The sequence below is a fragment of the Schistocerca nitens genome, chromosome 3 (genome assembly GCF_023898315.1).
Source record: "Schistocerca nitens isolate TAMUIC-IGC-003100 chromosome 3, iqSchNite1.1, whole genome shotgun sequence".
In the NCBI taxonomy this organism is placed as follows: Eukaryota; Metazoa; Arthropoda; class Insecta; order Orthoptera; family Acrididae; genus Schistocerca; species Schistocerca nitens.
In genome coordinates this window covers 645,110,271-645,132,826 of record NC_064616.1, presented here as the reverse complement: position 1 = coordinate 645,132,826, position 22,556 = coordinate 645,110,271, and the positions used below count along the sequence as shown (strand labels likewise).

The window sequence follows — 22,556 nt, the reverse complement described above, 5'->3', positions numbered from 1 at the left end:
TACTTCATTCTGGATTGCGTGTGACAATATTCCTGCTTTCAGTAAGGTCAGGTAGTTTAAAGTTGAATGGTTTCTCCTGAACTCAAAAAGAAAGTGGCAGATTATCCTCGTAGATTCAATAGTCCATACTGATAAGTATTTTATAATGTTTGTTAATGTCTTCCCAATGCAGATGGAGACAGCCACATTGCATCAGATACCTGTATTTGAGCACTACTCCTCAGTCTTGGCAAGGGGAATACTGCCTCTCTCTGTTAGTTGGAGTACTCTCCTTCAGCCCAAATTCTGTTGAAAAGTGTGACAAGAATTTCTTTATGTAGTCCTTACACTCTTCAGCATTTTGTACATCATTTCATCTGTCTCTGGTGCTGGTAAAGTTGTGGCAGTATCTTACATTATTTTGTGAAAGTAGGCTGCTGCTGTTTGGTAATTGTGTGTGTTGTGGTTGTGAGAATACCAATATACTGTATATCTATCACTGAGGATACTCTACTACCATTATTCCCCTCACTACCTCACATACTTTCACAGATAGTATGAAACAGTTAACAGAGTTTACAAATTCTTGTCATGATCTTTTGTTCTTGCTTACACATGTGACTAGCTCTCTCTTTCTACTGGGAAAGGTTCAAGCTGTCCCCCCCTCCCCCCCCCCCCCCCCCCACCACCACATAGGCAGTGTTGGAATCTTGACAGAGCTGTCTGTCTATATCTGATCACTGAATGACACTTATATTACTATTAGAATACGCAATTCTGGAATGTTTTCCTGGTGACTTTAGAATGGGTATTTCAGGAAACTTATGGATGAACTGAGCGATGTGATCCCTGTCCCAAGTGTTATATTTCTGTTCAGGTAAAGAGAGTTGGTTCTGGTAAGCATTCATTTTGGATACTTCCTTTTGGGTAATGCTATGTATGCGTGGCAAGTTGTCCCAAATGGGGAAATGGTTACTATAACGTAAGTCATCAGCCGCTTCAGACGGCACTGTAATGTTTAATGCTGGAGAATAGAGAGGTAGGTAAGTGTTTAAGAATGATTCTGTTGATAAGATAAGGTGTGTTGCTTTCTTGTAGCCAGAATGTATGCACAGTAACGCAGAAGCAACCCATGCAGCAAGTGTAAGCAGAGCCCCACTGTACATGAATGCAGAGCCCCACTGTACGTGATGTTCATTGAAGTCTCCAAAAAGGAGAAATAGGTGGGGAAGGTGATGAACAATGTTATTCAATCTGCACATTGAGCAAGCAGTAAAGGAAATCAATGAGAAATTTGGAGTAGGAATTAAATCTCAGGGAGGAGAAATAAAAATTTTGAGGTTTGCTGATGACATTGTAATTTTGTCAGAGGCAGCAGAGGACTTGGAAGAGCAGTTGAATGGACTCGCCAGCGTCTTAAAAGGAGGATAAAACAAAACAAAGGTAATGGAATGTCATCAAATTATATAAGGCTATGCTGAGGGAAGTAGGTTAGGAAATGAGGCACTAAAAGTAGTAGATAAGTTTTGCTATTTGGGCAGCAAAATAACTGATGACAGCTGAAGTAAAGAGGATATAAAATGTAAGCTGGCAATTTCAAGAAAAGTATTTCTGAAGAAGACAAATTTGTTAACATCAAATATAGGTTTAAGTGTTAGGAAGTCTTTCCTGAAGGTATTTGTATGGAGTGTAGATATGTATGGAAGTGAAAAGATGGATGATAAACAGTTTAGACAAGAGGAGAATAACCTCCTCCTCCTCCTCTTCCTTCTTCTTCTTCTTCTTCTTCTTCTTCACACTGATATACATCTGATTCCAAGTAAGTGTTGGTGTGTTATGAGAACATAGTGGCCATTAGTTATGTTGTTACGGGGTTCCCACCTTCCCTAACCCTACAAATTTGTTAACTGTGTATTCTGAATTCTTATGTCATTTTCAAAATGAACTCAGAAAATAAAATTAAAACAAGAATTTTGTAAGGATCTTACCATGGACTAATGTGATAAAGGTTGTAACAACCATTTTCATCAAAATCTGGAAAAAAAACAAAGACATAACTGGAAAGAGGGTATGAGTGTCAGAATGTGCACAGATTAAGATGATGTCCAGCAGAAAGGTGTGGTAAGTGTGTAAATGCAAAAGATAGAAATCTTTTGATGGAGTTGACTTGGCTCCTGCCATGTACAGAGCATGTCTTAAAAGGAAGAGAGATTTTATTCTGTGCAATATGTTAAAATGTTTATGTAACTTAATTTTAGAAACATGTGTTTTAAAGTCATTGATATTAGATTTCTGTCTGAACAGAATACAAGTTAACAATTTTAATACTTGTCTTGGTAGTGACAGAATATTGCTCTCTATTCCTGATCAGTATGACCTGGGTAAGTTAGGTCATGCACGTTCTCATTATATGAGGGTGTGGTGAAAAGTGATTCCTCTGATTTTTTTTATGTGAGAACTCTTAAAGCTTTCTAAATGCAAAAAATGTTACTAACAGTCTACAATTTTATTTTTCATGTCTACATATTTATTTCTCAACCTAGTTACTCTGGTGCCAAACAAATTTCTCCCAACAGGAGACCAGTTTGTTGATACCATCAGTGCAGAATGTCTAACTTCATTGTCAGAGTTACAACCTGACCTCTGCTTGCACTGATTCATCACTATCAAACTGAAGTCCTGGAAGGTGTTCCTCAAATTTTGGAAACAGATGAAAATTGCATGAGGCCAAGCCGGGACTGTATGGAGGATGAGGCAGGACAGTGAATCCAAGGTGTCCAATTGGTACAGATGTTACAGCACTTCTGTGTGATCTGGGATCATCACACTGAAGTTGAGGGTGCTCCATGTGTAGTTTCTGCAGTTAGAAACTCAGTTACAGCACACTGTTTCTCATGTTTTGACATAGTTATGTTACACACTGCCATGTTACATCCTAAAATTCAGAGCCCTCTAGCGACAGATAGTTGCAACTTGCACCAGCAAAGAGGAAACGTTGACCAAGTAATATGTATGACACAGAATACCTCAACGAATGCTGGGAACAGAATAAAAAATTTTCCACACACCCTTGTATTGTGACTGAGATTTAACTAAATGTCAGGAATGGCTCAAAAAAACCTGACAAGGCTGGACTGACTGGTCTGGAGCAATCAACAGCAGATCAACAAGTGGAAACATAAAAGACGACAACAACAAGGAAATGGACACATGGCGATGGCACTACAGAGAAACAAAATCCAATGAGTAATAGAGAGAGAGAGAGAGAGAGAGAGAGAGAGAGAACTTGAGACAAAGCATAAGCAGAGACCAAGAACCAACTGTGTGTTATGATGATGAGACATTAGTAAAGCGAATATGGCACTGAGGTGTGTAGCTGCACGACTGATCATACAAGATGGCCACCTGCTCCATCTGGTTTATGGAATGGTGTGTGGTGCTGTGGCAAGGTGATGGAAGTGCTGGTGGTTGTAAAAGCTCTGTCTGGTGCTGAAGATCCAATTCCACACTCCACATGAGGCTTTCAAAGTCACCCAGCTGGGATACCAGATAATGAGTTCAAAACTTTCTTTGTCTGAATTGCCTCATTCAGTTTCTGTCAAACAACTTACATGATGAAACTTCATTCCAATTCAGCAATCAATCAGATTACTTTTGTTGGTCTTTAATGTTCTTGATGTTGCCATATAACTTGATAGCAGTAGAAGTTCTTCACCAACTGGAAATTTCAACTGAGATTTACAGAACTTTTTTAATGTGGCAGCTATCGAGAAAAATGAAAAGGATAAAAATTTTGTCACAGTCATTTGTGGTGGAACAATAAGGAATCTACAAACTGTGTTTCTCATCATTTATTCGGCAATATAAAATACAGGAAGAAATAAATATATTTACAAAAGGGTTCACAGTTCTGTTGTTCACAAGGTATGGAAGTTTCAGAAAGGAGTAGTCATTTTAGCTGCCATTAATGTAGATTTTGAGATGAAACGATTAAACAGGGGCTTTCATTTCATTCTTCACACAGTTTTTGAATGCCTCCCAGCCTTCATTCTTTGTGTATGACTGTAACAGAAACAGATGTCATTAATTTAAAAATATGAATGAGGTAAATACTATCTAGTAGTAGTTACTTTACCATTTACATGCTTTTTCAGTCAGCACCTGACAATAGAAAAGGATGGAAATGTGAATGAAACTATCGCAGAAGGTTATGAAATATTGTTTTAACTATTAAGAAAAATGATATGATACCAGAATACCTATCTGATCCCAACTTCTTTTGCATACCTTGAAACCTCTATGAAGACGATCCTTCATTATAGCAATAAATTCACGGTAACTCAGTTGTCCATCACCATCTTCATCAAATATCTGAAATACTATATGAACTAGATGCCGACTCAAATTTGTTCCAGTGCATATTTTCACTGCCCTGTGGAATTCATCTGAAATGTTAAAGTAAATAATCAAATATACAAATGTTTAATTTGAAAAATGATCATACAAATGTCTTCTATAATTCCGATATTATTTCCTTCCTTTAGATATGAGGCTTGAATGATTTTTTTTTGTTTTGTTTTGAAATAATACAACCTTAAATACCTCACAGATTTTTCACATTGATCTTTATGAATGATATAAAACATCAGCTTAAAGTATATATGCTTATCACATTAGTTTTAACAGAAGTGGCTCAAGGAATTCCTTCTGGTATTTCTGAAGTGATTATTACAATATTTACTTTAACTGATCAAGAAGAACGAAAGCAAGTTAAATAAGGATGTGACCTGATGTACAGTAGCACAGAATTTACATCTTGCAGCTGTTTAATTTTGAGTTATGGAAGATAGAACACTGGATTTCACATTGATTTTTCTTTCTTTATTTTTCTTTTTTTGCTTATGGCAGTCACTCTCCACTACAATTTTTGCACTGATTTTGTGAACATACATAGTTATTTTGCAAGCGATAATGTGCTAAACTCTGCTATTACGTGTGTTTATATAAGGGTGTCCTGAAAAGTATTGCCTCCAAATTTTTAAGTGAAAATTCTTAAAGCTTTTTAAATAAAACACATGTTATTAACATTCTACAACTTTATTCTTTATGTCTACACTTTTATTTTGCAACATAGTCACTGTGGCGACAAACACATTTCTCCCGATGACAGACCAATTTGTTGATACCGTCACTGTAGAATGTTTAACTTTTTTGATGGAGCCACAACCTCATTTCTGCTTGCACTACTTCATCACTAACAAAGTTAAGTTCTTGAAGCTGTTCTTTAGGTTTTGGAAACCAGATGAAAATCAAATCGGGCCAAGATGAGATTAGCACCACAATTTCCTTCATTATGAGCATGAACAATCCAGTGTTGTACATTACTGTTGTCAAGACAATAATCACTGTACACAGCTTTCATTCTTCTGTATGTTTCAATTGCAGGCACATTTTCTGTGGTTAAAATGGTTCAAATGGCTCTGAGCACTATGGGACTTAACTTCTGTAGTCATCAGTGCCCTAGGACTTAGAACTACTTAAACCTAACTAACCTAAGGACATCACACACATCCATGGCAGAGGCAGGATTCGAACCTGTGACCGTAGCAGTCGCGCAGTTCCAGACTGTAGCGCCTAGAACCACTTGGCTACTCCGGCCGGCTTCTGTGGTTAGAAACTTCATTACAGTATGCTGTTCCTCACACACCAACATAATTATGTTACACACCACCATGTTACAATTTGGAGCCCTCTAGCACCAGAAGGTTGCAACTTGTGTTAGCAAAATAGAAAAGTTGACATAGCAATATGCATGACATATAATACCTCAATCAATATTGAGAAAAGGATTAAAAATTTGGAGGCATTACTTTTCAGCATGCCCTCATATACTAAAGGCTACCTAAAACATATTATAAAATTGAAAGGAAAATCCTAACTGTGAAAACAACAAGCAAGATTCTCAGTTGTGGAGTCACATAGTGAAGTATTCTTGCGCCATTTTTGTTTCTTGTATGTATTAATTTCTCCGCCAAATTCAGATAATTATAACTGTAGGTGACTGAAGTACTAGTTTCAGATCTAAAGAAATATCCTACACAGATGAAACAATTAAAACGCTAGTGATCAACTGCTGCAGCACTTGTGTACTATGTGCCAGAGATTGAAATAATTCTAAAAAGCAGTGGAGTTTATATTATACTAGGTACAGAAAGCTGGCAGGAAAACGAAATTGACAGCAGTGCAATTTTCTGAATAAATGAAGTATGTATCAAAAACTAATTGGGAAATGGAGAGGGTTTATTTGTTGGAGTAGGAAAGAAATTTAAATATACCAAGACAGAAAGTGAGACTACATGTGAGATTGTTTGGGCAAGACTCAGTATCAAGAGCAAGCAGAAATTTATAATTGGGTCTATCGACCACCAGACTCGCTCCTATATGTAACTGAAAAATTGAGAAAGCCTTGACTTACTAGTACACATATTCCCTAATCTTACAGTTATCATTGGAGTGTCATCCAACAACTGACTGGGATAATTCCAGTTTTAATCAAAATACCCACGGGTGTGCTGCCGGTCTATAGTGTCCAACGGGCACAATATTTCGGCGATCATACATGTCGCCATCATCAGGTGAACTGACGGACTGAGCTCCTGTGAACGTGCTGGCACGGAGATCCGTACGCTATGGATGCTCAGAGGGAACTGGGTTCGGTCGCGGCGGCGGCCGATTTAAATACCCTCCGCCCGCGGCGCGATCCCTCCGCCGTCCGCGCCCGCGCCACGGTCGTGCGGTGGAACAGATTGCGACGGCGTCTGAGATGACGTCGGTGTGATGGCTCTGTCCGCGGTGGTCGTCACAACTATACGTTTGCTCGATTTACTTTTGATTAACCCAATCGCTGGTTCCCAAGCCTTGCTAAGATTATAGCCACAGTCACAATTTATGAGGTCGTCATTGGTGCGAATTTCGATGGCCTCAGACGATGCGTACCGTCGAGGATTGATGCCGTGAACACCAGAGGCACACTCGACTGATGTATCCGAGCAAGTCGGCGGCCGCTGAACATTGTTTGTCGGAAAATCACGCTATGGAGTATGACCGCACGAGGATTCTGGTACAAACGTCGAGATACTGGGACAGCGTTGTTAGAGAGGCCATCGAAATTCGCACCAATGACGACCTCATAAACCGTGACTGTGGCTATAATTTTAGCAAGGCTTGGGAACCAGCGATTGGGTTAATCAAGATTAAATCGAGCAAACGTATAGTTGTGACGACCACGGCGGACAGAGTCATCACACCGACGCCATCTCAGACGCCGTCGCAATCTGTTCCACCACGCGACCATGGCGCGGGGCGCGGACGGAGCGCGCCGCGGGCGGAGGGTATTTAAATCGGACGCTGCCACGACCGAACCCAGTTCCCTCTGAGCAGCCATAGCATACGGATCTCCGTGCCGGCACGTTCACAGGAGCTCAGTCCGTCAGTTCACCTGATGATGGCGACATGTATGATTGCCGAAATATTATGCCCGTTGGACACTATAGACCGGCAGCACACCCGTGGATATTTTGATTATCAAATACGCCGGGAGAAACTCAAGAATCACAATTCCAGTTTTGTAAGTAATGGGTGTGACAAGACTTCCTGCAAAACAATACTAAATGCTGTCCCAGAAAACTACATAGAATAGATAGTTTGAAAATGCACTCATGGTGGAAATGTGTAAGATCTATTAGCAACAAGTAGACCTGATCTCTTTGAGGATGTCCATATTGAAACTGGTATCAGTGACCATGAGGCCGTTGTTGTAACAATGATTCCCTATATATGAATAGCAACTAAAACAAGTAGGAAGATGGTTGGTTGGTTGGTTGGTTGGTTTTCGGGAAGGAGACCAGACAGCGAGGTCATTGGTCTCATAGGATTAGGGAAGGACGGGGAAGGAAGTCGGCAGTGCCCTTCGAAAGGAACCATCCCGGCATTTGTCTGGAGCGATTTAGGGAAATCACGGAAAACCTAAATCAGGATGGCTGGACGCGGGATTGAACCGTCGTCCTCTCGAATGCGAGTCCAGTGTCTAACCACTGCGCCACCTCGCTCGGTAAGTAGGAAGATTTACAAGTTCAGTACACTAGATAAAGGGCAGTTGTGCCGTATCTCAAAGGTGAACTCAAAACACTTACCTCCAAGCAGGAGTCAAATGCAATCAGTTACCTCTAATAGAAATACCTCCTCAATGCCAGCTAGAATAGATTCTGAAAACATTAATCAGGCAAAACCCAACTCTCACTTCTCTCATGTGACACCCTGAAAGTCATGGATCAGTGCAATCCAGTGAAAACATTATTTTGTTGACTTCAGGAAATCATATAACTTGATACCACAAAGCTATGATGTCATGTGGGAAAAATGTGAGTGGACTGAGGCTATCTTGGTAGAGAGTAAGCACCATGTTACCCTGGACAGTGTGTCAACAGATGTAGAAGAACATCAGGTGATGACCCAGGGAATCGTTTTGGGGCTCTTGCTGTTCATTTTGAAAACTAACTGCAAAAGCTACAAAACCATCCACTCAAACATTGTTAAGACTTCAAACTGGTCCAATCACTGGCAACATGCATTAAATATTCATAAATGTAAAACTGTGCACTTCACAAAATTGTACCCCATGACTACAATATCAATTGTTCACAGCCGGAATCAGTCAACATGTACAATTATCTGGATTTAACAATTTGTTTGGCTATAACGTGGAATAATCACAGAGGCTCAGTCGTAGTTAGACCAGGTGTTGGACTTCTCTTCATTGGCATGATACTACAAAAATGCAGTCCTTCTACAAAGAATATTGCTTACAAATTGCTTTTTTTTATCCCATCTTAGAATATAACTGAATTGTGTGGGACCCATATCAAATAGGACTAACAGTGGATATTGAATGTATTCAAAGAAGGGCAGTGTGTCACAGGTTTGTTTGACACTCAGGAGAACATAATGGAAATGTTGTAAAACCTAAATTGGCAGATGCAAATTATCCTGTGAAGTCCTACTTTCAAAGTTTAAAGTACAATTTTTAAGTGAACAATCTAGAAATATACTTCAGCTCCTGTGTATCATCCCCACAGTGAAAGTGAAGATAATAGCACACAAATTACAGTGTGCACATAGGCATTTAAGCATTCATTTCCCCCATCCTCCATATTCAATTGAAATAGGAAACCCTAATAATGCTAAGTACCCTCTGCCATGCACTTCACAGTGGCTTGCAATGTATGTATGTAGATTTAGGTGTAAATAGCACAGCTACAAAACTTGAAGTTAGAGTACACTGCTAATGATACGTCCACTATTAGCTGGAGCTATTTGAAACATTTAGGTGTGTGAAGAGAACTTTGGTCGGATCATAAACATACTTAAAATGAACACTGATAAGACAGTCATGATGAAATTTTTGTTAAATTATAAGCAACCTCAACTAGACATTGAAATATCCACTCATAAATTTTTGGACTGTGAGATGGATGAGCATCATGCAAGGTGACCCAAAAGTCTGTTAGCATTTGAAAATACATTATTCTGTGAATTAGTGCATGTAGGGAGGTAAAAGGTTGATACACGCCTGAAATGATATCGGGTTTTGTTGAAACCAAAAGTGAGTGCAAAAACTGGCCAACATATGGCCCTGGACAGCTTCATGTCAGTGACACAAGAATTGTGTATAAAATAAGCTGTAGTGAGAGAGAGAGTCAGAGAGGGAATCTGATCATCCCTAGCTTGGTTGCTAAACACCTGATGGAAGGTGCAACTTTTATGCAGGACGGTGCTCCACTCCATATTGACACACATGTGAAAGATCTCTTGTGCACATCATTTGGAGAGGATCATGTGCTGAGCTGCGATGTCAATGGCGCTTGGCTTCCCAGGTCCCCAGACTTCAATCCATGTACTCTGAGAAAAATGGTTGAATGCTTCAGCGATACAGACAGCTGTAACTTTGGTGCAACCGAAATAGAGGGGTATTTGTTAAGATGCCAAACAAATGTGTTTTTCCTGAAGTGGGGCAGCAGTATTTTCAGTAGTTGCAGAGGTAACAGTCTGAATGATTGACTAATCTGGTCTTTCAACATCAACCAAAACTGCTTTGCTGTGCTGGAACTGCAAATACCTGAGAGCAACGGAAAACTGCAGCAGTAATTTTTCCCAAGGGCATGCAACTCTATTATATGGTTAAAGGGTGATGGCATACTATTGGGTAAAATATTCAGGAGGTGAAATAGATTCCAAAAATTTAAAGAGGAAATGGACATGTTGAATTTAGATATAGTAGGAATTAAGGAAGTTTTGTGTCAGGAGGAATATGACTTATGGTCAGAAAATACAGGGTTATAAAATCAAAATCAAATAGGGGTAATGCAGGAGTGGGTTTAATAATGAATTAGAAAATAGGAATGCAGGTAAGCTACAATGTAGCAAAGACAGACAAGAAGCCCACATGCACCACAGCAACACATGTTTATATGCCAGTTAGCTCTGCAGATGATGAAGAGTTTGAAGAACTGTATGATGAGAGAAAATAAATTATTCAGATATTTAAGGGAGACAGAAATTTAATTGTGATGGGGGACAGGAATTCGATAATAGGTAACGGAAGAGGGGGGGGGGGGGGGGAGTAATAGGTGAGAAAGTTTTGAACATGTCTCATCCGCTTCACAGTACAAATCTGTGACCACTTAACCATGATGTTGCGTCTCTTAATTGCACTTGTTAAGCTTGGACCGTTCACTGTTTCTATTTTGCTTTATCTTTTATACAGATCCGTAAACATTCTACCTGTTTTCATGCTTGATCTGTGTTCAGTTTTTGATGGGCTATCCACTGGGCCATCTAACCTTTAAATCTGAGGAGGGGTGCAATGGGAAGTTTCCCTTGTGAGAATCATAAGGGCCTAAAGCACATCACCATTGATTGCGAGATTGTAAGATTTATTCATGCTTCTGAAATACACTCCTGGAAATTGAAATAAGAACACCGTGAATTCATTGTCCCAGGAAGGGGAAACTTTATTGACACATTCCTGGGGTCAGATACATCACATGATCACACTGACAGAACCACAGGCACATAGACACAGGCAACAGAGCATGCACAATGTCGGCACTAGTACAGTGTATATCCACCTTTCGCAGCAATGCAGGCTGCTATTCTCCCATGGAGACGATCGTAGAGATGCTGGATGTAGTCCTGTGGAACGGCTTGCCATGCCATTTCCACCTGGCGCCTCAGTTGGACCAGCGTTCGTGCTGGACGTGCAGACTGCGTGAGACGACGCTTCATCCAGTCCCAAACATGCTCAATGGGGGACAGATCCGGAGATCTTGCTGGCCAGGGTAGTTGACTTACACCTTCTAGAGCACGTTGGGTGGCACGGGATACATGCGGACGTGCATTGTCCTGTTGGAACAGCAAGTTCCCTTGCCGGTCTAGGAATGGTAGAACGATGGGTTCGATGACGGTTTGGATGTACCGTGCACTATTCAGTGTCCCCTCGACGATCACCAGTGGTGTGTGGCCAGTGTAGGAGATCGCTCCCCACACCATGATGCCGGGTGTTGGCCCTGTGTGCCTCGGTCGTATGCAGTCCTGATTGTGGCGCTCACCTGCACGGCGCCAAACACGCATACGACCATCATTGGCACCAAGGCAGAAGCGACTCTCATCGCTGAAGACAACACGTCTCCATTCGTCCCTCCATTCACGCCTGTCGTGACACCACTGGAGGTGGGCTGCACGATGTTGGGGTGTGAGCGGAAGACGGCCTAACGGTGTGCGGGACCGTAGCTCAGCTTCATGGAGACGGTTGCGAATGGTCCTCGCCGATACCCCAGGAGCAACAGTGTCCCTAATTTGCTGGGAAGTGGCGGTGCGGTCCCCTACGGCACTGCGTAGGATCCTACGGTCTTGGCGTGCATCCGTGCGTCGCTGCGGTCCGGTCCCAGGTCGACGGGCACGTGCACCTTCCGCCGACCACTGGCGACAACATCGATGTACTGTGGAGACCTCACGCCCCACGTGTTGAGCAATTCGGCGGTACGTCCACCCGGCCTCCCGCATGCCCACTATACGCCCTCGCTCAAAGTCCGTCAACTGCACATACGGTTCACGTCCACACTGTCGCGGCATGCTACCAGTGTTAAAGACTGCGATGGAGCTCCGTATGCCACGGCAAACTGGCTGACACTGACGGCGGCGGTGCACAAATGCTGCGCAGCTAGCGCCATTCGACGGGCAACACCGCGGTTCCTGGTGTGTCCGCTGTGCCGTGCGTGTGATCATTGTTTGTACAGCCCTCTCGCAGTGTCAATGTGTTCTTTTTTCCATTTCCAGGAGTGTATGTTGATCTTATGGTGAGTCAGGTTTATCAGTGCTGTAGGCCCACATTGCATATATGAAAATTCACAAAAAGCTGTATAATTGGTTTCTCTGACATTCACTTAAATGTGGGATTGATGGTGGTGTGCTTTAGGCCCTTATGGATCTCAGTGCCTCATTTGTGTTCTAATTAAGTGACCATGATGGCAGACATTACTACTTGAGTTCAATCATTTCCATAAAAGGCACTTTGTGTTTGGAGTTGGTTGTTTACTGGGTGGGAACTGACTTTTGTGTGCAGCATAAACATGAAGTATGCTGAATCTATTTTAAATGCTAACAGAAAGGTAAACCTTTGAGGACGGGTCATTAGTCGTGCTTGGGTAGTTCAGTCAGAGCACCTGACCATGATTGGCAAAGGTCCCAAATTCGAGTCTTGGTCCAGCACACAGCTTTAATCTGCCAGGAAGTTTCATATCAGTGCACACTTTGTTGCATAGTGAAAATATCATTTTGGGAACAGAAAAATAAATTATCAGGAAAAGTTAGCAGCAAAGGAACTTTGGCTTCTGAGAACAGGCCCTTTGATTGAGACAGTGGTGAAATCAAATAAGTGTGATTACAAGCAAACACTTAACAAGAAAGTGTAGAGTTAGGACAGGAAGCTGTTGTGTAGGTGCAGCAAAAGAATATCTGATTCTCAGCTTGGAAGTAAATTTGTGAACTAATACATCTCTTAAGGAACTTGCATATTTGTCTGAAAAAATAGAAAAGCACAAAAACTCCCACTTACACAAAAATGCAAAATGGAGAGTTGTGAAAACTTACACATTATTTTTTTATTGCCCTAAACTATACTTAATTATGTACAAAACAACAAAATTACTCAAAAACAATTCTTTCTTTTGTCAGATAAGTTATGCATCCAATTATTATTATTAATGTTGTTATTATTACTGGCAGTAGCTATAGTTTTATAAATTTGTTGATAGGCATAACTGTTATAAAGCTGATGCTATAAATTTCACACTCCCAAACTGATCAGAATCTAAAAATTTGTGAACACCAAGAATGTATATCTGTGAGCTGCCACTGTACAAGACATTTCCGATGTAGATGTGGATTATGATTACTGATTATGAACTGTAGATCAAAACTGAAGAAACTCCAAAAAGGTAAGAAGGAGCTGGGACCTGGATAAGGTGAAAGATGCAGAGGTTTTTGAGAGTTCCAGAAGGAGCATTACACAATGGTTGGCTAGAACAGATACAGTAGATGAAGAATGTGTAGCAAAGAGAGATGAAATAGTGAAGACAGCACAGGATCTAATAGGTAAAAAGACAAAGTCTAGTAAAAGTCCTTGGATAACATAGGAGATATTGAATTTAATTGGTGAAAGGAGAAAATATAAAAATGAAGCAGGTAAAAAGGAATACAAACAAATAAAAAATGAGATTGACAGAAGTGTAAAATGACTAAGCAGGAATGGATAGAGGGCAAATGCAAGGCTCCCTAAGCACTATGGGACTTAACTGCTGAGGTCATCAGTCCAAATGCAAGGATTTAGATGCATATTTCACTAGGGGAGAGAGATACCACCTACAGGAAAAGTAAAAGAGGCTTTTGGAGAAAAGAGAAGCAGCTGTATTAATATGAAGAGCTCAAATGGAAAACCAGTCCTCAGCATGGAATGGAAAGCTGACAGGTGGAAGGTGGAAGGAGCATAAAAAGGATTTATACACTGAAGAGTCAAAGAAACTGGCCTACATCGTGTAGGGCCCCAGTGAGCATGCAAAAGTGCTGCAACACGACATGGCATGGACTTGACTAATGTCTGAAGTAGTGCTGGAGGGAATTGACACCATGAATCCTGCAGGGCTATCCATAAATCCATAAGAGTATGATGGGGTGGAGATCTCTTCTGAACAGCACATTGCAATACATCCCAGATATGCTCAATAATGCCCATGCCTGGGGAGTTTGGTGGCCGGCGGACATGTTTAAACCCAGAAGAGTTTTCCCGGAGCCACTCTGTAGTAATTCCGGACTTGTAGGGTGTCACATTGTCCTCCTGGAATTGCCCAAGTCTGGCAGAATGCACAATGGACATGAATGGATGCAGGTGATCACACAGGATGCTTACATATGTGTCACCTGTCATAGTCGTATCTGGACATATCAGGTGTCCCATATCATTCCAACTGCATATGCCCCACAACATTGCAGAGACTCCACCAGCTTTAACAGTCCCCTGCTGATATGCACTGTCCAAGGATTCACGAGGTTGTCTCCACACCCATATATGTCCATTAACTTGTTAAAATTTGAAATGAGACTCGTCCAACCTTGAGACATGCTTCCAGTCATCAACAGTCTAATGTCGGTGTTGATGGGCCCAGGCGAGGTGTAAAGCTTTGTGACATGCAGTCATCAAGGCTACATGCGTGGGCCTTCAGCTCTGAAAGCCCATATCAATGAGGTTTCATTGAATGGTTCACACTAGTTGATGGTCCAGCATTGAAATCTGCAGCAATTTGTGGAAGGGTTGCACTTCTGTCACACTGAATGATTCTCTTAAGTCACTGTTGGTCCCGTTCTTGCAGGATCTTCTTCCAGCCCCGGTGATGTCGGAAATCTGATGTTTTACTGGATTCCTGATATTCATGGTACACTCGTGAAATGGCATATGGGAAAATCCTCACTTCATCACTATCTCGGAGATGCTGTATCCCATTGTTAGTATGCTGACTATAACACCACATTCAAACTGACTTAAATCTCAATAACCTGCCACTGCAGCAGCAGTAACTGATCTAACACCTGCGCCAGACCCTTGTTGCCTTATGTACGCATTGCCGACTGCAGTGCCATATTCTGCCTGTTTACATTTCTCTGTATTTGAATATGCATGCCTATACCAGTTTATTTGGTGCTTCAGTGTACAATGGAGATGAATTGAAGGCAATATTATAGAAATGGAAGAGAACATAGATGAAAATGAGTTGGGAGACATGATACTGCAAGAAGAATTTGACACAACACTTAAAGATGTTAGTTGAAACAAGGCCCCGGGAATAAACAACATATTGTTAGAACCACTGATAGCTTTGGGAGAGCCAGCCATGAAGAAACTCTTCCATCTGGCATGCAAGATGTATGAGACAGGTGAAATACCATCATACTTCCAAAAGAATGCAATAATTCTAATTCCAAAGAAAGCAGGTGCTGACAGGTGTGAATATTACCGAACTACCAGTTTAGTAAGTCATGGTTGCAAAATACTAACACAAATTCTTTACAGAAGAATGGAAAAACTGGTAGAAACTGACCTTGGGGAAGATCAGTTTGGATTTCAGAGAAATGTAGCTACGCATGAGGCAATACTGACCATAGGACTTATCTTAGACAATAGGCCAAGAAAGGGAAAACCTACATTTTTAGCATTTGTAGAAATAGAGAAAACTTTTGATAAAGTTGACTGGAATACTTTCTTTGAAATTCTAAAGGTAGTAGGGGTATGACAGTTGTAAGAGTAGAGTGGCATGAAAGGGAAGCAATGGTTGAGAAGGGTGTGATATACGTAATGCTTAGGGAATTGGATTAGGAAATGAGACACTTGAAGTAGTAGATGAGTTTTGTTATTTGGGAAGCAAAATAACTGATGATGGCCACAGTAGAGAGGATACAAAATGTAGACTGGTAGTGGCAAGAAAAAGTATTTGTATGGAGTGTAGCCATGTATGGACGTGAAACATGGATAATGAACAGTGTAAACAAGAAGAGAACAGAAGCTTTTGAAACATGGTACTAAAGAAGAATGCTGAAGATTAGATGGGTAGATCATGTAACTAATGAGGTGGTACTGATTGGAATTGGTGATAAAATAATTGTGTGGCCAACCTGACTAGAAGAAGGGATTGGTTGACTAGACACATTCTGAGACATCAAGGAATCATCAATTTAGTAGTGGATGGAAGTGTGGGAGGTAAAAATCATGGAGGGAGACCAGGAGATGAATACAATAAGCAGATTCAGAAGTATGCAGGTTGTAGCAGCTATTTGGAGATGAAGATGCTTGCGCACGATAGGGCAGCATGGAGAGCTGCATCAAACCAGTCTTCAGACTGAAGAGCACAAAACAAACAACAGCATCTAATATCTTATTTTTTTGTACATACCAATTTTATTCTCGGTAGTCTGCAAAAAAGCAGTATAAGACAATGTGGCCTATTTGCACTTGACATTTTGCTTGTCTCAGGTACACTTTTTTTATTTACTTAGGTTTTTTTTTTTTTTTTTTTTTTTTTTTTAATAAGAAGTGTGGCTGAGACAAGTGAAGTTTCAAGTTCATATCCATTTTATTTCTGGCATTATTTTAGTAATATAAATGTACAAAGAATGATTGTGTCCTAGACTGTAAAGTTACTACTTGGCATATACAGATTTAAATATATAGGTTGGTTGGAAAGGATTTCTTTGGGAACACTATTTCAAAACTTTGGTATTAAATCAGGACACGGAACCTAAATCCACATACTGGACACTTTCAGTAGACTAATCCATTAGCACATGTTAATATTTAATGTTCAGGTATTGTGCCTTTTTAATACGCCTATCTGTGTACACAATTTTACCAAGGTAAAGAAGTTGGTAGTGTGTGAAACCCTGAAGCTGAAGTATAGTGCAGTATCACATTAACCTTATATTAGTTTATAACTAAGCAACTGAGTTTCTTTCTTTATGAACATTTTATGCAGAAATTTATTTTGGATTTAAGTAATTCTCTATTATTACAATAAATTTTTACCACTAATTAATAACATATTTGTCAAAGTTGTCTTACCTTTTGAAATTGGGTGATCAGCCAATGTATACATTCGCATTGCTATCGTGAAATCTTCTAAATTGTTTAGAAACTGACAAAATGCATGGAATTCTTCAAATGTGATACCCTTCTCCTCTTTGATTCTGGTGAGCAGACGATCCAAGTACATGTCATATCTGATGGGAAAATAGGTAAGTGATTGAAGGGCGAGGGCAGAGAAAGATTTCATTAAGTTTCTGACAAACAAGTGTCACAGATATAGTTGTTAAGGTGCCATACAAATTGTAGAAACATACTCATCTGTATCCAAATAAGTGTAGCGCAAAAGTATTTTTGCAAAATCTACTTCAGTAATTGTGTCATGTCCTTTTGAAAATTCATGGAACTCAAGCTCCAGAACTTCCTTTTGAAGATTTTCCATGAACCTAAAAAGAAGTGTTTCATTAAGTATCTTAATAAATGAGAGCATTAAAAAAAGGGCAGTGCACAAGTTGAAGTTGCAAACAGACTGATATTAGGGGCATTTCTCAGTAAGCAAAGAATGATAAACAGTTGAGCTACATCTTTAGGGAATTATTTGTCACCATCAAGTTAATCAATAGAATCAATAAATGAGAAAGTAATTCAAATTGGCGACATCCATGTTGGGAAGCTTATTAAACACTATATAGAATACCATAAATAGCATATAGTTTGAAATAACGCACTTCATCAAGTTTCATGGGAAAAGTTTGAGCAGCTCTAGTACCTCTCATGAAGTACCAGATCAATGATCTACTGAGAAAACCTCCACATGTGAGTAAGTCTACACATGGGCAATATGTAGTACCAGGAACTGTTCGGTTTGTTATTTTGGCTAAACAGGACACAGTCTAGCATAATAATCACTTTTTCCAATCTTAATAATGACACCTGCATGAGGGCTAGAATAAACTCCTCATGAGAACAATTTCAACAATAACAAAGTGCTCCGCTAGCTCCTGAAGGACCTTGTAACAGAGCAGCATTTCATTTACCTTTTCTATAATGCATTGTTTGAAGATAAAAGACGAAGATATTGTAAAGAAAACATTGTGACCTTCAACCACTGAACTAGGAGGCTGCTGACCTTCAACCACTGAACTAAGAGATTGCTATGCCTTTTTCCTTGGCTTTCCTTACCTCTGTGAAAAGTAATCTGCGCACTACAATTAGACTGCTGCTTAAAGGCAAGATTTTGACTTTTGAAATAATATTTACGGTCGTTAGAGGAGACAGACACATGTTAGGGACAGTGTGATGAAGTTTTTAAACAATACAACCACATACACAGATCAGCCAGAACATTATGACCACCTACATAATAGACGGTATGTCCACGTTTGGCACGGATAACAGCAGTGACATATTGTGGCATGGAAGCAATGAGGTGTTGGTAGGTTGCTGGAGGGAGTTGGCATTACAATTGCACATACAAATCACCTAATTCCTGTAAATTCCAGGGAGGGGGGTCACATTCAATCACATCCCTTGTGTGCTCGATTGGGTTCAGATCTGTCGAGCAATCATCCCTCGCCAGGTGACGCTGATATGTAACCAGTGTACTGTACTACTTGGCCATTATGGTGCCTTGCATGAGCTCCATTGGACCCATGAATGTCCACACGAATGTTCCCCAGATCATAATGGGGCCGCCGCCATCTTGTCTCCATCCCACAGTACAGGTGTCCTCTTGAAGAGGACAGTTTCACACCATCCCATCAGCATGATGAAGAAGGTATCGTGATTCATCAGACAGTGCAATGCTCTGCCACTGTGCCAATGTCCAGTGCTGATGGTCACATGCCTGTTTCAGTCATAGTTGCCGATGTCACGATGTTAACATCAGTACATGTATGGGTCGTCGGCTGCAAGGCCCATCATTAGGAGTATTCAGTGCACTGTGTGTCCACACACATTTGTACTCTGCCCAGCATTAAAGTCTAATGTTAGTTCCAGCACATTTCACTGTCTGTCCTGTCTTGCCAGTCTGCCCAGCCTACTATGTCCAACATCTGTAATGAAGGGTGGCCACGCAACCCCACGATGTCTGAATGTCGTTTTACCTTGGTTTCACAATGTGTTGAAGACACTTACCATAGCATTCCTCAAACACCCAACAAGTCAGGCAGTTTCCAGAATGCTCGTGCTGAGTCTCCGCGCCATCACTATCTGCCCTTGGCCAAACTCAGATATATTGCACACCTTCCCCATTCTAAAGAAGGACAGCACACTCACTGATATCAAATGCATTGTGCGTGTGTTTGAATAGCAGTCATCTCTTGCCAGGTGATGCTGCTATTGCCTGGACGGGTTAATATTGATAGTAGGTCAGTGGTCATAATGTTCAAGCTGATCAGTGCACTTTGCAGTTATTTGCGAGGTATAGATCTAACAGGGTATTCATAGTGCACTCTTACAATGAAGGCATCAATGACAATGGAAGATTAGAAAACATTTACTAGCAAGCATAGCAGCATAATCAATTGGACATTGGAATAATCACATGCAATGACATAGTGCTCAGCTTTTTTCATGGCTTTTCATTATCAATATTCATAGAATTTCAACTCGAAGCTTACAAAGCAAATACTTCATCCATGGCGTGTATATTATCCCACACTAACGTTTGATGAGTTAATGAACAACACTGATAATTTCATATGATTCACATGGGGAAAGATAAGATTTATTTATAAACTGCACAGCACTGAAACACTAACCAAGCAACAAAGAAAATTGTATGGAATATTATATTACTTTTTGAACCCCTCATATCTCAATTCATCCTTCCCCTTCTTTCCAAAGAAGTGGATAATGAGTGTTGTATCCACTAGATGTCTTCGCTGCAAACCTTGTTCATCATCCACATAATCCTCATGTATAGGGTGAGGCTTTGGGTCTTCCTTAACATCTGCAATTCCCCGTTTGCCCTTCCATGCATGGCTAAATATCTTCTCCATCTGCAATGGAACACTATGTGTGAGCATAAAATCAAACTCTTTATTTCTCACTATTATTACAATATGACAGTAACTTGCAAACTGGAAAAAATCCTTAACATTTACAGACAGATATGCATTTCTAATGCAGAATTGTTTGTTAGTGTGTCACATTTTACAAACATATAGCATAATCACATTCACTGCAATAAACTACCTTTTGTAGAAAGCACAGATTTGCTGTTTAACATAGCAGCACAGTTGGATCAAAACTGTTAGGTACAAGTAGATGTGCCAGCTGTAGGAGTAATAGAGTACAGATTCGTTAGAGACTGCTGAAGATGGAGTACCCACTTCTGGAAAAATCAGTGTTCCCATGAAAGAACACAATAAGCAATATTTGTTAGTAAAAGAGAAAATGGCCACTGGAATATTTATTGCAAAAGACTTTATTAGTTTAGAAAATGTATTACATCTACATATTTATTTGCAAAATTACATACATTAACACACAGCTAAACATTTCTGTGAAGCCAGATGCCAGAAATCTGTGCAAGATTTAAATTAAAAAAAGAGACAAAAGGAAAGTAACTTACTGTTTTTAAAGACCAACTGGGGAGTCAGAATGAATCACTGTGAAATGAGAAACTTCAACATTGTAACAGAAGTCTTTGAAGCTACAAGTTTATGAAATGGAGAGGAATGTAATTCTTGGTCATTCTGTCCAAGGGAAAAAAAAATTTTTTTTGGTTGAGCTATAACATTTAGAGAAGAAAACTGATGTAGCTGCATGTGGGACTGAACAACCAAGATTAAACCAAGCTTAAGACAAGATTATTGCTTAGACAATTCACATTGAACAAGAGGGTTGTAGAAAAGGAGGGGAGAAACATTCTTAGGCACATTTACACTTTTACTATCTATTTCTCCATGTATGCTCTCTACTCCCTTCTTCTTATAATATATTTGTTATGTCTTTTGTCCAGAAACCTCCTGCAGCTTCTATGGTAGACTAAACTACCCCATCTTCACTAGCAACTTATCTAAATTGCTAAAGGTGAATTCCCTCCTCTCCATGACAGGAAAAAAATGGAGGGAGAGTGTGGTTTAATATCCCAGCAGTGGTGATGCAATTAGAGATGGACACAAGCTCAGATTTGAGATAGAAGAGGATGGAGATCAGTTTATGGTTAAAGATTTAGAGAAACCATGGAAAACTTAAAACTGGATAGCCAGACAGAAACTAAACCTCAATTCTTCCAAGTAAGAGTACAGAGCCTAGTCACTACATTGTTTCACTTAGTCTCTGACAGTTCCAATCACAGCATTTGTACAACTACTGTAGCAACAAAAACACCACCTACTATTTTTTTAGATAAATGAGTACTCAAAAATTTAGAACTTTTTACTGCTTACAGAACTGTACCAGTTGGAAGGTGCTATGCCAGAGTGAACCAACAACAAACAGCACGTTTTATTCATCTAAATCATTTGAGGTACTGAGGGCAGTAAATAGCATTCAACTGACTCCTAACATATATTACATTTTGTTGATAATCAAACAAAACACACACACATAGAGGCCTGAAAAGAATATGGTCATTACAAGGAAAAGCACTAAAAATTGAACAACTTTACTGTCTCAATATAGATATTACCTGTACAACAATCTTGTTTCATTCATCGAAACAAAAGGTTATGCACTACTAAGAGACAATGTGTGTACTATTTAAATAGAATTTTGGGGGCTCTCATTCCTCTTCTGACAATGCATACTCACTGGAATTTCCAGCTATCTGTGTAGCAGCTGTTAAGTTCTTGTAAAAATCATGGTGAATTTTCTTTGGACTCTTATTCCACACAGTCATTGTGAGCGTAATTAAAATGTATTACATTAGGCTTCTCTTTGGTTATTCTGATGCATCTTATGTTCATCCAAGCTACAGTTAGTCCATAAACTTTTTTTTCTTGTTTGTTAAAACTGATGTTAAACTATGAGACCTACACAAATAGTTGCTTTATATTTCCACCACAACGAACTTTTGTTTCTTGCCTCTGCATGTTTTGACTGTCTTTCTTGTGCTTCATCTCAATTATGTCATTGGATTCTTCAGAAGATAAAATTTTGCTTTATATAAACCTACAGCATGTATCTTCACAAAACCAGCACAGCACACATAAAAGTTAAGTTAAGTTTATCAACAGATGTACACCATGTGATCAAAACTGTTTGGGCACCACAAAAACATACGTTTTTCATATTAGGTGCAATGTGCTGCCACCTACTACTAGGTACTCCATATCAGCAACCTCAGTAGTCACCAGAAATCATGAGAGAGCTGGATGGGGCACTCTGCACATTATGCCGGTAAATGCCAAATGACGCCTCGCTTGGTGTTAGGAGTGTAATGATT

The 22,556-nt window shown here is 40.0% G+C and overlaps 1 protein-coding gene across 3 annotated transcripts in view; it reads right to left on the bottom strand.

Moving 5' to 3' along the window:
* Positions 1-3,815: 3,815 nt before the first annotated feature.
* Positions 3,816-22,556, bottom strand: part of LOC126248597 (calcium uptake protein 3, mitochondrial) — a 695,970-nt gene continuing 677,229 nt past the window's right edge. For all 3 annotated transcript variants that reach the window (XM_049949722.1, XM_049949723.1, XM_049949724.1), the window contains 5 exons: positions 19,961-20,163; positions 17,479-17,607; positions 17,201-17,358; positions 4,267-4,424; positions 3,816-4,041 (listed from right to left, as the gene is read on the bottom strand). In XM_049949722.1, the coding sequence (XP_049805679.1) occupies positions 3,970-4,041; positions 4,267-4,424; positions 17,201-17,358; positions 17,479-17,607; positions 19,961-20,163 (720 nt within the window). In that variant the 3' untranslated portion in view covers positions 3,816-3,969. The remainder of the gene's footprint in view (positions 4,042-4,266; positions 4,425-17,200; positions 17,359-17,478; positions 17,608-19,960; positions 20,164-22,556) is intronic.